Source organism: Vulpes lagopus, chromosome 12, assembly GCF_018345385.1.
Source record: "Vulpes lagopus strain Blue_001 chromosome 12, ASM1834538v1, whole genome shotgun sequence".
Taxonomy (NCBI): domain Eukaryota; kingdom Metazoa; phylum Chordata; class Mammalia; order Carnivora; family Canidae; genus Vulpes; species Vulpes lagopus.
The window spans coordinates 17,578,852-17,595,205 of NC_054835.1; the positions used below are offsets into that span (position 1 = coordinate 17,578,852).

General features: G+C 36.6%; 1 protein-coding gene across 2 annotated transcripts in view; it reads left to right on the forward strand.

Moving 5' to 3' along the window:
• The window catches only part of SSH2 (slingshot protein phosphatase 2), a 237,270-nt gene that overhangs the window by 83,341 nt on the left and 137,575 nt on the right, over positions 1 to 16,354 (forward strand). For both annotated transcript variants that reach the window (XM_041725969.1, XM_041725972.1), the window contains one exon: positions 12,907 to 12,950. In XM_041725969.1, coding sequence (XP_041581903.1) covers positions 12,907 to 12,950 — 44 coding nt within the window. The remainder of the gene's footprint in view (positions 1 to 12,906; positions 12,951 to 16,354) is intronic.

A 16,354-nucleotide genomic window follows, 5' to 3' on the forward strand; every position in this document is an offset into this window, starting at 1 on the left:
CCTAATATCTGAACCCACATGTTGTTTTTAAGAAACTAACTGTTGTCAAGAAAATACTTGTGATACTAGCATTGATCAAGAGTGGAAGAAAACTACTCCCAGTTAATGGCAGAAAGGCAACCTACTACTGCCCTTGTACCTTTAATGACAGACATTTTGCAAGAGATCAAAACAGAAAAAGTGTTTATGTACTTTGTAAAATCTAGCTTTAGCATCTAAAAAGTTTGATGGCATTCTCAACCCTTTATTTGGACGTTAATATTCATGCTATGTTAGTGAGACCCTATGACTCCCACCAACACCCCCATATGAACTCCTCAGCCTACTGAGTCAAATGTACGTGAAAGAACCTCTATCTGGTGACCTCACCTCACTCTGACTTTAAAGGGATGAGTCCTTAAGACCAAGCACATCTTCCATTGACCAAAAGGAGAACCTAGATTGAAATCATGGTCCAGCTAGTATACACATTGTTAGGCATTGGCATGAGTAGTGTTTAGAATGTGCCTGAGATGGGTGGGGAAGCCTGAGGTAAGATAGCCAGTAATGAGTGCTGCTCTTGGCATTCCAGGTATGTTTATAAGCACATGTGCCTGTCAGCTAAGCCAGGTTCCTAATGTATAACTTTTCCACTGGTCTATTTTGCAATTAAGAAGCATTTTATACCACAGAAAGCTATTCTGTGAAAGATTTATATGCTATTTAAAGGCTCTGTCGAAAGTTGAAAGCACTGAAAAAGGTCTTTAAAGAACACATGATGTTTTCTCTCAGTATTTTCTGTGGATGCAGTGTCTCTAGTTTAACTACAGAATAAGCTTTGACTTGTCTGCCCTCTAGTGGAGATCTGTGGTTATATTGCGCAATGTCCGGCTTTAGGAAGAGTACCTCATTTTTCCTAATTGGCTTTCTAAATTTTAGCCTCTGTTTCCTTAGAGAATGTTCATTACCACCAAAGCAACGTATTTATAATTTTGTTTAATTTTCTAAAATGCTGATAAATACCTTCCCTAGCTTTCCCCTTGGGATCAGGCCTAGATCCCTGCCTTTTGCAACTTTGTAACTCATCTCAAGGCAAGTCCTATGTTTCATTCAACTCAGCAGATCCACTTACCACCACTCCAACAGTGCCAAATGTATTCCCTATTTTCCTTCTTTTTGCTCATGTCTCAAATGCCCTGTCAGTCTCTGTGCCTCTTCAAATTTTACTCTTCTGTCAAGATTGGACTCATAGCTCACTGTTCCTGTGAATACCGTAACCCATTGTGAGATCTCTCTTCTGAATTGGTGAGATCTCTCTTCTGAATTCAGTTCAGTGAACTATACTTCCTGTGCCATGCAATTACACTGTACTTGTTTGTATCTACTGTTCAAATATAATGACCAGATAAACTCCTTGACTATAATACTGTCTCAAAACTTCTTTTTGTCCCCTGTGGACTCTAGGAGCTTTTAATGAATATGTTGATTATTTATTTGCCAAAGATATCCCATATCCTGATTCCGTCTTTTCCCCTGTTGATGGCTGAATAGCTAATTATCTAGATTTAAATATGAATACAAACAAAATAGCAATGCATTTCCCCCTAATCAAACTAGTCTTAGCAGCACACTAGGTCTTTTTTTTTTTTTTTAAGATTTATTTATTCATGAAAGACACAGAGCGAGGCAGAGACAAAGGCAGAGGGAGAAGCAGGCTCCTCACAGGGAGCCCTAAGCAGGACTCAATCCCAGATCCTGGGATCACGCCCTGAGCCATCCAGCAGTACACTATGTCTTAAATATTCTCGTTTCTTTTTGATCATATATTTATCAACTACTTGGTTTGAAAATGACTTTGGAAAATTTGAAACAATTATGCTGCTTAGTAGTATTTGGTAGGTAATCAGTGTTCCTTTATTACTCTTCTACATGTGTTCTTTGCCCAGCTTGTTTCCTTGATTGCTTTATGAAGTATAGTTGGCATATTATATTACTTTCAGGTATATAACATAGTGATTCTGCAATTATATATATTATGAAATGCTCACCAGATAACTGTACTTACCATCTGGCACCCTACAAAGTTATTAAAATATTATTGACTATATTCCCTATGCAGTACTTTTCATCCCATAACTTATTTTATAACTAGAAGTTTGTACTTCTTAATCTCCCTCATCTATTTCACCTATACCCTACCCCTCCTTCCCTCTGGAAACCTCTAGTTTTTTCTCTATATATATTAATGTATTTCTCTTTTTGTTTTCTTTTGTTGTTGTTGTTGTTTTTGCTTATTTATTTTCTAGGTTCCTCATATAAGCAAAATCATACAGTATTTATTTTTCTCCATCTGACTTATTTTATTTAGCAAAATACCCTTTAGGTCCATCCATGTTGTTGCAAATGCCAAGATTTCCTTTTTTTACAGTTGAGTAGTACTCCATCTTACATCTGTATCATATTTTTTTATCTGCTTGTCTGTTGTTGGACACTTAGGTTGCTTACATATCTTGGCCACTATAAGTAACATTGCAATAAACATAGGGCTGCATTTATCTTTTCAAATTAGCATTTTTGTTTTCTTTGGATAAGTGCCCCGAAGTGGGATTACTGGATCATATAGTACTTCTATTTGTTGTTTTTTGAGGAACCTTGATACTGTTTTTCAGAGTGGTTGCATCAATTGACATTCCTACCAACAGTGCACAAGGAAGGTTCCCGTTTCTACACATCCTTACTAACATTTATTTCTTATCTTTTTAATACTAGCTATTCTGACTAGTGTGAGGTTATGATCTCATTGAGGTTTTGATTTGCATTTCTGTGATGATTAGTGATTGATGATCAGTGATGTTGAGAATTTTATCATGTATCTGTTGGCTACCTTTAAGTCTTTTTTGGTAAAATGTCTATTCAGGTCCTTTCCCCAGTTTTTAATGGTATTATTTTAGGGTGTTGAGTTCTCTGAGTTATATATATATATATATATTCTGGATATTAACTCCTTATTGGTTGTATCATTTGCAAATATCTTCTGCCATTCAGAAGGTTGCCTTTTCATTTTCTTGATGATTTCCTTTACTGTGCAAAAGCTTTTTGTTTTATGTAGTCCCAAATGTTTGTTTTTGCTTGTTTCCTTTGCCTTTGGTGACATATCCAGAAAAATATTTCTGAAGTTGATGTCCAAGAGACTATTACTGCCTATTTTCTTTAAGAGTTTTATGGTTTCAGGCTTATATTTAATAAGTCTTTAATCCATTTTGAATTTATTTTTGTGTATGGTACAGAAAGGCCTGATTTCATTCTTCTGCATGTAGTCATTCAGTTTTCCCAACACCAGTTATTAAAGAAACTATCTTTCCCCCATTGTATATTGTTGCCTCCTTTGTTGTAGGAGCACATTAACCATATAAGAGTGGGTTTATTTCTGGGCTCTCAATTCTATTCCGGTGGTCTATGTATCTGTTTTTGTGCCAGTAGTATACTGCTTTGATTACAACAGCTTTGTAGTATAGTTTAAAATCTGGGACTGTGATATCTCCAGCTTTGTTCTTCTTTCTCAAGATATCTTTGGCTGGGAACCCTGGGTGGCGCAGTGGTTTGGCGCCTGCCTTTGGCCCAGGGCGCGATCCTGAAGACCCGGCATTGAATCCCACGTCGGGCTCCCGGTGCATGGAGCCTGCTTCTCCCTCTGCCTGTGTCTCTGCCTCTCTCTCTCTCTCTCTGTGTGTGACTGTCATAAATAAATAAAAATTAAAAAAAAAAAAAGATATCTTTGGCTTTTCAGAGTCTTTTGTGGATTTATTTCTGAATAATGTTTCAAGTTGTACCTTTGGTTAATTGTATCCTAATTCTTTATATCCACAAACAATTCAAATGTTTAATATGAAGAAAAACTTCAATAAGCAGATTTTATCTAGCTCCTTCAGATGTTATCAGTGCCTTTTTTATTTTTAAATTCCTTGGGGAGGCATGGTAATAATCATGTGTTGCAGAGGACTGGTACTAAAACCAAAAGTCAGGGATGCAAGGGTGGCTCAGTGGTTGAGCATCTGCCTTCAGCTCAGGGTGTGATCCTGATCCAGGGATCGAGTCCCACATTGGGCTCCCTGTAAGGAGCCTGCTTCTCCCTCTATGTCTCTGCCTCTCTCAGTCTTTCATGAATAAATAAATAAAATCTTTTAAAAAAATAAAATAAAAACTTTATTGGAGTGTGGCTAGCAGAATACACACAGAAAAACAGAACAGATGATATAGGTGAAAGAGGCATACAGGCATTATCTCTAGGGTGAAGCTAAGACAGAGCTAAGAATTTTAAATCTAAGTTTAGAGAACAGATAAGATTTGCTGTAGGTAGAAATGATACTCAGAATATTTAGCAACTGGTCTGGCATTGCTTATAAAACTAATTAAAATAAGCAGGAGCAAGACCTGGAAATCCTCTGCTGTCCAGGCATCATCCTGATTGTTGTCGGATCTTGAAACATTCTGAGAGGGAGTAGACAGCTACTATTTGCCCTCTGGTATAGAAGTATTTCAATGTTTAAACAATTAGTACAGTTATACCACTATGTCCTGGCTAAACACAAGACTGTATGTCCATATTGAGGGCTTAGGCTACAAAGAAGGAAATGGACCAATGGCGAAGTCGGACAATGAGATGTGGAATTTCACTTGAGTAGAAGGGAACAGAATCTGGATAGGGAGTAACTCAAAGACAAGGCCTTAGGATCAGGCCCCTATCAGTGTCCCCACAGTATTCTTTTAATATAAGAGAGGTAGCTTGTTCTGGCAGAAGGTTTGACCTTAACAGACAGAATCTTGACTCTACTGCTTACTCTCAGGTTAAATCTTCACACTTTCATGAGTTAGTTTCTTCAGCAGAAAAAGTAAGTCCCTAATCATACCTGCATAGCATTCATCCCAGGGTGGCTTAAATGAATTATAGTCATGAAAAGACTTTTTTTTAGAGATTTTATTTATTTTTTTAAGAAAAAGAGCATGAGTGGGAGTAGGGGAGAGGGAGAAACTGGCTCTGCACTGAGCAGGGAGCCCTACTTGGGACTCGATCCCAGGACCATGGGATCATGAACTGAGCCAAAGGCAGATGTTTAACCAACTGAGCCACCCAGGTGCCCCATGAGAAGACTTTAAATTATGGAGAAGGGGGGGATCCCTGGGTGGCGCAGCGGTTTGGCACCTGCCTTTGGCCCAGGGCGCGATCCCGGAGGCCCGGGATCGAATCCCACATCGGGCTCCCGGTGCATGGAGCCTGCTTCTCCCTCCGCCTGTGTCTCTGCCTCTCTCTCTCTCTCTCTGTGACTATCATAAATAAATAAAAATTTAAAAAAATTAAAAAAAAATAAATAAATTATGGAGAAGGAAAACATGGCACAGAGCCATAGTCTTACTACCTTATGATGGATGCTAATTGCTTTCTTTCCCATTTTAAGCACTCATCTTTGATTGACAAACCAAGGATATGACCAGTAATTTAATGGAGATGACGCATATGATATATTGGAATTAGCTGAAGGTTTATTCCTACTTCTGCCACTTACTAGGTTGTGATACCTAGTTGTGATACCAAGGTTATGATACTTTGTGCAGTATTTATTAATTCATCTAATGTCTACTGAGCATATGACTATCACTATGCAAACATATTCCTGCCCTTACAGACCTTATAGTCTAGAAAGGGGGACAATTGACCTTTTGGAGAGCTAAGTTACCATTATCACTGATCTCCCTGGTACCTAGCATAGTTACCTTGAGGAAGTAGTAGCTATGTGTATCCTGGGCTTTTTGATGTTTTTTCCAAATGTTAAAGAGAAAGGTTTCAATCTTTAACTGCTTGTTAGTTATCTATGAAGCTTTTTAAATTTACAGATTCTTGTGCTGCATACCTCATGGTATAGAGGTAAATGTTTAAAAACCTGTTCTCTGGGCTGGGGCTGATTTGTATGTAGCATTTGCTGATTTCCCGGGTAAATACCCACTATGGCCAATTTCAAGCTACCAATGTGAGTGTCACAACATTCCTAAAAATCTAACAATTGGCTCTCATGAGCCTACTAACCAGCCCCAACACACCACTGGCCCCACCTCAAAGCTAAGGAATAAAAATTGGTAAGCATGAGGACTAAAGATTATTGTTATTAAAAAGTTGTAAAGGAAGCCAGAGTTAAGAACCTTGTAAAGTTTTCATATTGCCTGCTTGTCAGTTATAACAAGTTCAGAACACAGTAAGTCTTGTTGCTTTTTGAAACCAAGTAGCCTCAAAGAGGTGGATCTCTGATGATAGAAAAGACAACATAGCAATTCTGAAATTTTCACAAATGGGTGAGTTAAGTAGCACATCTTAAGAACATTTTTAAAGATTATAGACAAAAGACACCCAGCAACAGCTCCCAATGGTAACCCAGAAACAGAACTGGGTGGTGTCACAAGTTTGGAGGGAGACAGACAGCTTATCAGATGATTTTTTAAAATGTCATGAACTTCAGGCTTTTGAAACCATCTTTCAAAGCTGGGAAGGGATGTAGGAGAGGGGAGTGGGGCCTTCCATGTTGATGAAACAGTGTGGACAAAGGAAGCTAATAGATACCTTTGAAGTATAATGAATGAGTCCACTTGGATTGAAGCATATGGAAAGTGTGAAGAATCTTAAACAGTAAGGTTCGGGAAAGTACATGCTTAACAACACCTGTCTAGTGCAGTGTATTTCAAGGCTAGCAGCATCTCCCTCTCCCCAGCCTACTCATCAGCAAATATCACCTGGGTGCTTACATTTTTCCAAACATCTTTTATTTAGCAACCTACTTTTATGCCCAGGTAGTAATAGATTCATAAGAATGCTTTAATCTTTCAGTTCATACTTAATGGTTCCTGAAAATAGCCTAAAATTAAATTCTATTTAAAATCTCATACCATATTGTTTATAGGTTGAATTTTTCTTAGGAGCATCAAGAACTAATTATTTAATAATAGGACTCTGGAATATAAAAAACAAACAAACAAACAAACAAACATATATTTAGTCATTCAATTAATTAGATCTCTTCCTTACACATTAGAAATTATTCCATTCACTAAGAAGAAACTAAGAGCTATCTCTGTATTTTCCTCCTGGTATTTTCTAATGTTCTGAGCAGGTTGACTATTCTGGCTTTTTTTTTTTTTCCTAACAAGGTGTGAAGTTACTTGACAGAGTAGTTGGTTATATCTGTCATATGCACTTGTTAGAATAGAATAGTAAGAATTTTACCTTTAGTTACCATTTAAATACCACCATTCAAGATAACTGTGACTTATTCTTATTGAGTAAGCAGTGTTTTATCTTTGCTTTTGTGGCAATGGATTCTACTGAAAGAAATATAATTGAGCATTTTCTTCATTCCTTTTGAATCCATTGTACTCTAAGGCCTACAGTACCTTGATATATACTAAGTTGTTTTTTCTTTAAGTCTCTTTTTCCAAGTAATAGCAATGGAAAGCAAATCATTCATTGCCCTGAATATTGTAATATTAATCTAAGAAAGAAAGAAAAAAGTTGAGGATCTTGCATTAGAAGCACTACTCTGACCTGCTTTTTTGTGTGTGCCAAAGAAATTTTCCATTCCTTTGGCACTATTTTAAAGTGTAGAAGTCATAAAAGAAAGTTGACAATGGTATTATTTTATTATAAGCCATGAAAAAAGAAATGCTTTCTTTTGTGGCTCCCTCCCTACTCCCTATCTTTGGATATAGGTATCAAAGTCAGATTCTTAGTTTAGAGGAAGCTGGTTATAGCAGAAAGATAGACCTGAGTTCAAATTCTAACTATACCGTTTATTGGCATTGTGTCATTGAACAAGTCTAATTATGGTGCTTAGTAAATAACATATAAAGTACTTGGCTCTTAATGATGCTCAATAAATGGTAGTTTGTTCACCTCTGTAGATATAAATTATTTTGTTGTGTATGCCCTCCTAAGGAAGCATCAAGGATGTTTTTGCTTTTTACTTCTCCATATACTTTCATCACAATTCTCACAGGTTAAAAAAAAAAAATGTAGGGTGCCTCATTGGTTTAAGTATCAGACTCTCGATTTTTGGCTCAGGTCATGATCTCAGGGTTGTGGGATTGAGCCCCATGTCAGGCTCTGTGCTCATCAGAGAATCTTCTTGAGATTCTCTCTATCCCTTTCCCCGTGCCGCTCCCCCCTACTCATGCACACACTCTCTCTCAAATAAATAAATCTTTTTTAAAAAGAAAAAATCCATCAAAGAACTGAAAATCATTTGAATTATCCTCCTTTTGGTCTGCTTTTAGGTATGAGGCAAAAAGCATGAAGTTAGTAATAGGCCATAAACATAAATGGTTGTTCATACTTATTAATAATCAAGGCAAAGCAAATTGAGACCATAGTTAGATATAATACTAGATTGGCAAAAAATAAAAACATGACGGTTCCAAGTGTAGCTAGGATTTAACATTAACCAAAACACTCTTTCCTGGTGGGAGTGTAAGTCAGCACAACTACTTTGGAAAATAAATTGGCACTATCTTGTAAATGTTAACCTTTGTTTACCCTGTGACCCTGCAATCCCATTGCTTAGTATATATCCTGTGTTGACACTCTTATGCATATAGACCAAAAGACATGTACAAGAATGTTTATAGTGGCATGGTTGATGTCACCAAAAATGGGGAACAATCTATACAAGTAGAATGGATAAACTTTGTTATTTATATTCATATAATGCAGTCTTTTACCTTGGTAAAAATGAAATATAGCTATATGTAGTAAGTGGGTGAATCTTGTTAGCTTTTATTTTTTTTTTTTAATTTTTATTTATTTATGATAGTCACAGAGAGAGAGAGAGAGGCAGAGACACAGGCGGAGGGAGAAGCAGGCTCCATGCACCGAGAGCCCGACGTGGGATTCGATCCCGGGTCTCCAGGATCGCGCCCTGGGCCAAAGGCAGGCGCCAAACCGCTGCACCACCCAGGGATCCCCTCTTGTTAGCTTTTAATACTTAGTATTAAAAAAGCATATTGGCAAGACCACACATATATATAATAAAATTTTTAAAGCTCTTAAACAATCAAAACTAAATGATATATTGTTTAAGAATAAAGCCATAATTTAAAAAAGACAGTGGAATAGAAAATAATGAAAAGAGGTAGAACCAATAAATTAAAATGAAATTCTAAAAAATATTCAAATAATACAAAAGAAGACAGAAGAGGAGGAATGAAAATGTAGGTGACAAATAGAAAATAAATACTAACATTGTAGATCCAAATCTAATTGTATCAAATTACATTAAATGTTAATGAACTAAACACTATAATTAAAAGGCAAAGATTGTCACAATAGATAAAGCAAAATACAACTATATTTTTAAAAAGATTTATTTATTTCAGAGAAAGAGAATGGGGGAGGGGACAAGGGAAGAGGGAGAGAGATTCTCAAGCAGACTCCATGTTAGATGCAGAGTTGGACTTGGAGTTCAGTCCCACAACCCTGAGACCATGACCTGAGCTGAAACCAAGAGTCAGACACCCAACCGACTATGCCACCCAGACACCCCAAGATGCAGTTATGGTTTGTTTATAAGAGACATTCTTTAGGGATACCTGGGTGGCTCAGCCGTTGAGCATCTGCCTTCAACTCAGGACATGATCCTGGGTCCAGGGATCGAGTCCCACATTGGGCTCCCTGGGGAGCCTGTTTCTCCCTCTGCCTCTGCCTCTGTCTCCGCCTCTGTGTGTGTGTGTTTCTCATGAATAAATAAAAATCTAAAAAGAGAGACATTATTTAAAATATAAAGAAACTGAAAAATAAGTCTTGCAAACCATGAGCATAAATAAGTGTAACAGCTATATTAATATCAGATAAAGTAGATTTCAAGACAGAAAGTCTTACTAGAAGATAAAGCAAAATCTTGAAAAAGAATCAAGTTAGAGGATTTATATTTCCTTCAAAACTTACTATAAAATCCAGTAGTCAAGATAGTGTGGGCCTGGCATAAAAACTGACAAATAGATAAATGGAACAGAATTAAGAATCCAAAAGTAGACCTCACATATACAATCATTTGATTTTTTACAAGGGGCCAAGTAATCCAATGGGGAAAGGAAAGTCTTCAACAAATGATACTTAAAACTAGGTATCCATGTGAAAAAAAAGGAACCTCATCCCACACCCCTGCCTGACACCATATACAAATATTTTTTCAGGATGGGTCATAGATAGATCTTATATATGATCAAGTATTTTTGTAACTAAAGAGTAAGCAAAAGTTTCTGAGGACATGGAAAACAATAACCATAGGAGAAGACAAATGCTAAATGTAATTGCAGCTTTCATACATTGTCGATAAGTGTAAAGTGTTACAAGCACTTTGGAAAAAGGCCTGGTAATTTCCTACAAAATTATGCATGCATCTGTCCCATTACCCAAGAGAAACAAAAACATATTTCCACTAAAACAACACAAAAAGGGCATCTGGGTGGCTTAGTCAGCTAAGCCTCTGACTCTTGGCTTTGGCTCAGGTCATGATCAAGCAGACTGTATGCTGAGCACAAAGCCCAACAGGGGCTGGATCTCAGGACCTTGATATCATGACCTGAGCCAAAACCAAGAGTCAGATGCCCAACTGACTGAGCCACCCAGGAGCCCCAGTACTAGTCTAGCTCTTAAGTAGAAAAGTATTTACAGGTATTCATTGTATTACTGTGCCTCGTAACTTACATTTATCTTAAATATACCCTTTATATAGTTTTTATACAATTAAAAGATATGAGAATACATCAGAAGTTGAGCTCATTAATTGTAGTAATCATAAGGAAGCACTATTTGTTAAATGAGATTCCAGGAAATCATTTCTATATATAATAGTTCCCTTGGGCCTCAAAATCTAACATTTACATTTGCTTATCTGAATCTTTTCATTTTCTTTCTTGCAAACTTTCCAGATTCTATTGACTCTAGGGACAATCAGTTATTTTCCTTTTAACACTCTTCAGTCCTTAAAGGGTGAATACTTCTGAACCTAAAACCTCCCTTTAGGCAATAGTTTAGCACACTATGACATTTAACTTTTGTTCTCTCTGTAGGTAGATTCTTTGCTATATTCTTTCCTTTGTGGGAAATAATAGGCATGCCTGAAATCAATAATGAAAATAGGGTACCTGGGTGGCTCAGTGGTTGAGCATCTGCCTTTGGCTCAGTTTGTGATCCTGGGGTTCTGGATCAAGTCCTACATCAGGCACCCCCCAGGGAGCCTGCTTCTCCCTCTGCCTATGTCTCTGCCTCTCTCTGTGTGTTTCTCATGAATAAATAAATAAAATCTTTTTTAAAATAATAAAAATAAAATGGGAATAAATGTTGTAGAATTTTAAGTAATAGTAGCTGACCAGGGATGGAGACAGAATGATACAGAGATGAATGGGGATAGTTCCATAAACATGAAAATGTAGGTGGCTCTCAGTGGCAGACAGTACACATACTGTTTGAAATTATTTTTGTCCTCCAATTTTTATGTTTGCCAAATAGAGAAAAAGTGACCAAAAAGCAAATATAAAATGTCAGGGAGCAAACTCAAAGAAAAACTTAGCACTTTAGTATTATTAATTTTGACATCTTTTCTTACTTTTTCTTTATGTCAGCATTCTTATGTACATAAAAATCTGTGTAATAACTTAAAAGTTCTACCTAGGCCAGGGAGGAGTAAATGATATGCTTTTTTAATGCATGGGGAGGCAGTATTTTGTCATTTTTAATTCTAGCTTCACCACATGAGTTTCCTTGGGAAACTTATGTATTTCCTCTTTCTGAATTTCAGTTTCTTCATCTGTAAAATCCATATTTCACTGGATCTAAATTGCCATAACACCCTCAATTATTTTATGTACCACTAAGAAAAAATAGATATTGCAATTAAACTATGATTCAGTGCTTTTTTTATTGACTGAAGATATTTATCCTAAGCTGTTTGTATGTGTTAGAATCAGTGAGAAAAAAAAAAAAAAAGAATCAGTGAGAAATATAGTACCATCAGCCTTCTGAGTTTTAAAAATATTTTATTTATTTACTTATTTGTTTGTTTGTTTGAAAGAGTGTGTGTGCTAGTGAACAGGGCAGCAGGGACAGGGAGAGGGAGAGAGAATCCCAAGCAGATTCCGCACTGAGTGTGCAGCCCAATACAGAGCTCCATCCCACAACCCCCAGATCATCACCTGAGTAGAAGCCAAGAGTCAGGGATAAAATAAAAATCTTAAAAAAAAAAAAAAAGAAAAAAGAAAAGAAAAAGAAAAAAAGAAAAACTATTCAAAAAGAAAAAAAAAGAGAAAGAAACCAAGACTTAACCAACTGAACCACCCAGGCACCCCTCAGCCTTCTGAATTTATAAGTAGGACACTGTACTTAAAGCATTGAGCAAGGAGCCTGGCACATTATAAACATTCAATAAGTAGTAGCCATTGTGTTGAGGTTAACTGTTCATGATTTGATCATGAGCACTTTGTGAAGTGCTGCTCATTGTTTAGGTTCTTTGGGGATCAAAATTATTAATAGATCATCTGAATGAGATTTGTTGGCGGTAATCAGAATGCCCACTCATTTTGAATTTGAAGTGGCATAAAGTGGCATAACATCTTTAGTTGTTTTTCAGGGGTAATGCTTTAACTGTTAGCATTTTGTTATCAATGAAATTTGTTTGTAGACTATTGTTGAAATTTCTTCCAGAAATAAATTCTACTGATACATATCAACCTTCTGTGTTAGTTGAACTTGCTATTTATGGAGAGAATTTGTTCAAGTGCACAAGATGAATGAGATAGTCCTACATGTAAAGCTTAGTAAAATTGCATTGTTGGTATTATGGTATGAGACCTCAGGTTTTAAATTATTTTTTTATCATTTTCTTATCTATGCAGGAGGCAGACAGTGGGGAGGAGGAATGCCGGTCACAGCCCCGGAGGTATGTTTGTGTATTACATTCTGTAGCATTTCTGTAGTTAATGTTTTTTCTCTAATTCTTTCCTAGTCTTGTTAGATTAGCTTATTCTGGTTTTCCAAGATGCTTAATTGGTCTCTCTAAATGGGATTGCTTTAAGAATCCAGTTATTGACTCAAAGATTTGAAATGGTAGATTGCATTATATTGTACACATGAAACTAATATAATGTTGTATGTCAATTATACGTATACACATACATACATAAAATGATAGATTGCTTTAAGAAAGTGCAGATATGCCAGTATTGGCCCAAATTTTACCCAAGTCTGGAGACTCTTGAGTAATAAAAAACTTTTTAAAAAAATAATTAATTAATTAAAAAGTAATTTTTCATTACCTTTTAGGAAAATTTCAGCCTTCAGTTTTGTACTTAGGTTTATTATTCATTTTGATAGATATTTAAATTCTTACAGATTGGTCAATATTTCACTTCCTAAATACAAAGGATATACTGAGTTACTTACCCAGTCCTTCAAATAAAATGAATACTCAAAGAGTAGTAGGAATGTTGTTAAAAGGGTACCAATACCTGCTGCCAGTAAAACAAAAAGATTATGAGAGATATTTAGGAAGTATATAATAATATTTTTGTTATCTTAAGTTTTTTTTTTTTTAAGTGGTTTTATAAATCAGCTTTATTCCCTAAGAACAGTCCTGGTGGTAAGTTCAAGATGGTCATTTAAATACTACCAAACTTGTATCCTTTGAACTCAATCACATGAGCCATTCTGAATAATACAGAGGCAGTATACACTAAGCATGCTCAATGTGGAGAACCTGGTTAAAGGGAATGCTCCCTTAATGATGAATTGATTATCAAGTCCTTGTTGCTGTATACCATCCTTGTAAACTACAAGTTTATATAAAAATAGTTCCTTTTCATCAGTAACTGAGACTTATTGACAGTATTTTTCCTGTCTTGGTTAGCATGAAAAATTAGGCTTGGGGGCACCTGGGTGGCTCAGTGGTAGAGTGTCTGCCTTTGGCTCATGTCATGATCCCCTGGGTCCTGGGATTGAGTCCCACATCAGGCTCCCTATAGGGAGCCTGCTTCTGCCTCTGCCTATGTCTCTGCCTCTCTCTCTCTCTCTCTCTCTCTCTGTCTCTCATAAATAAATAAATTAAATATTTTTTTAAAAATTAGGCTTGAAGCTTAATTTCTCACTATCTCCTGGGGATGATCTGACAGTGAAGTGTCATTCTTTTGCATAGGGCTAAGAGATAGAAACCAGAAAAAATTTTAGCTGAATGATTACCAGAGGTATCACAACCTTATTCCCATTAGAGTGAAAAAAGGATTCCAAAAGATTCTAAATTTTCTAGTAGGCCAAATGTAAAGATCTTTGGGTTAATTTCAAGCTTTATGTGTTGGCTTGGCATCTACTGGGTTAATTGTTGTTCCTAAAATTACATAACAATGAGGCATGCAAGTTTACTCTCATTCACAATCCTGAATTGTTAAACCATACAGACCACTGTTTTTAAAGTTGTCCACAATAAATCATTAATATGACGAGCAGAGGAGATTTGTAAACCTCTTCTATTTACAAGAAAAGGATTATTTATACAAAGAAGAAATGAAGAAAAACCTGGAAGCACCCACATTTTTAAAAACCAAAATTTACGGGGCTGCCTGGGTGGCTTAGCGGTTTAGTGCCGCCTTCAGCCAAGGGCCTGATCCTGGAGACCCAGGATCCAGTCCCGGGTCGAGCTCCCTGCATGGAGCCTTCTTCTCCCTCTGCCTGTGTCTCTGCTTCTCTCTCTGTATGTCGCTCATGAATAAATAAATAAAATCTTTTTTAAAAAATCAAAATTTGGGCAGCCCGGGTGGCTCAGCAGTTTAGTGTCGCCTTCAGTCCAGGGTGTGATCCTGGAGACCTGGGATCGAGTCCCACGTCGGGCTCCCTGCATGGAGCCTGCTTTTGTATCTCTCTCTCTCTCTCTCTCTCTCTCTCTCTGTGTCTCTATGAATAAATAAAATATTTTTTAAAAAAATCAAAATTTACTTACCTGCTGTAATTTCTTACATTCAGCATATTTCCCAGGCTATTTCTAAATCTAATTACTTTAGTCTGACTCAAAGCAAAAAAACTCATCTTAAGTGCCAGTTGAATGCCCTTTGTATCTAGATGGTATAGAAGAGGTTTGCAGATTATTTTGGCATTCTCCATCACTTATCACAGAATAAACCAGCACTAAGTTAGCATCATTTCATTGAGCATGCCTGAATTCATCTTTTCAGTTTGCAAGTTCAATTGTGGTTTGTAGTAGAGAATTAAATAGTAAACAGCATATTATTAAAACTAATGCCGGTTCCAGGTAATAAAAGAAAAAGTTCCATTAATTATCTCTTATCTTAACCAAATGCTACTTATTGGGAAAGTTGTAAGTTAAAAGTAATCATTTAATATCATTACCCCAAACTATGAAGTCTTTAAAAACCAATGTTCACAGGCAACAAAAATAAATTAGTCTGCATCAAAATTTTTACAAACCATATAACTGATAAGGGGACAATATCCAGAATATATAAAGAACTCTTACAACTCAACCACAACAACAACAAAAGAACAACCTGTCTTATTCAGCTCTGGCTCCTATAACAAAATTCCATAGACTGAGAGGCTTAAACAAAAGGATTTTTCTTAAAATTCGACGCAGGGAAATCCAAGATCAAGGTGCTGGCAGATTTGGTTCCTGGTAAGAGCTTTCTTTCTTTCAACAGCTGTCTTCTTTCAACAGCTGTATCCTCATATAGCTATGTGAGAGAGGGTACTCTGGTCTCTTCCTCTTATGTGGACACTAATCCTGTCATGGGAGCCCCATGGCATCATTGTGACGTCATCTAACCCTAAATTCCTTCCAAAGGCTCTCATTTCTAAATACCATCACATTGGGGGTTAGAGCTTCAACGTATGCATTGAAGAAACACACAAATATTCACTTCAGTACATTCTATCTTGCTCCCCCCCAAAATTCATGCCCCTCTCACATAAAAAAAATCCATTCCAGCAACCCCAAAAGTCTTAACTCATTTTAGCATCAACTCCAAAGTCTCAAGTCCAAAGTCTCATCTAAATATCTCATCTAAACATGGGACACCTGGGTGGCTCATTCAGTTAAGCATCTGCCTTCAGCTCAGGTCATGATCCGAGTCCTGGGATCAAGTCCCATATCAGATTCCCTGCTCAGGGAATACAATCTTTAAAAATATATTTCATCTAAATCAGATATGGGTGAGATTAGAGGCAAAATTTTTCTCCAGCTATGAACTATGAAACCAGGTAAACTATGTATTTCAAAACACAGTGGTAAGATAAGCTTAGGAAGACATTCCCATTCCGAAAAGGAAAGAAAGAAGATGT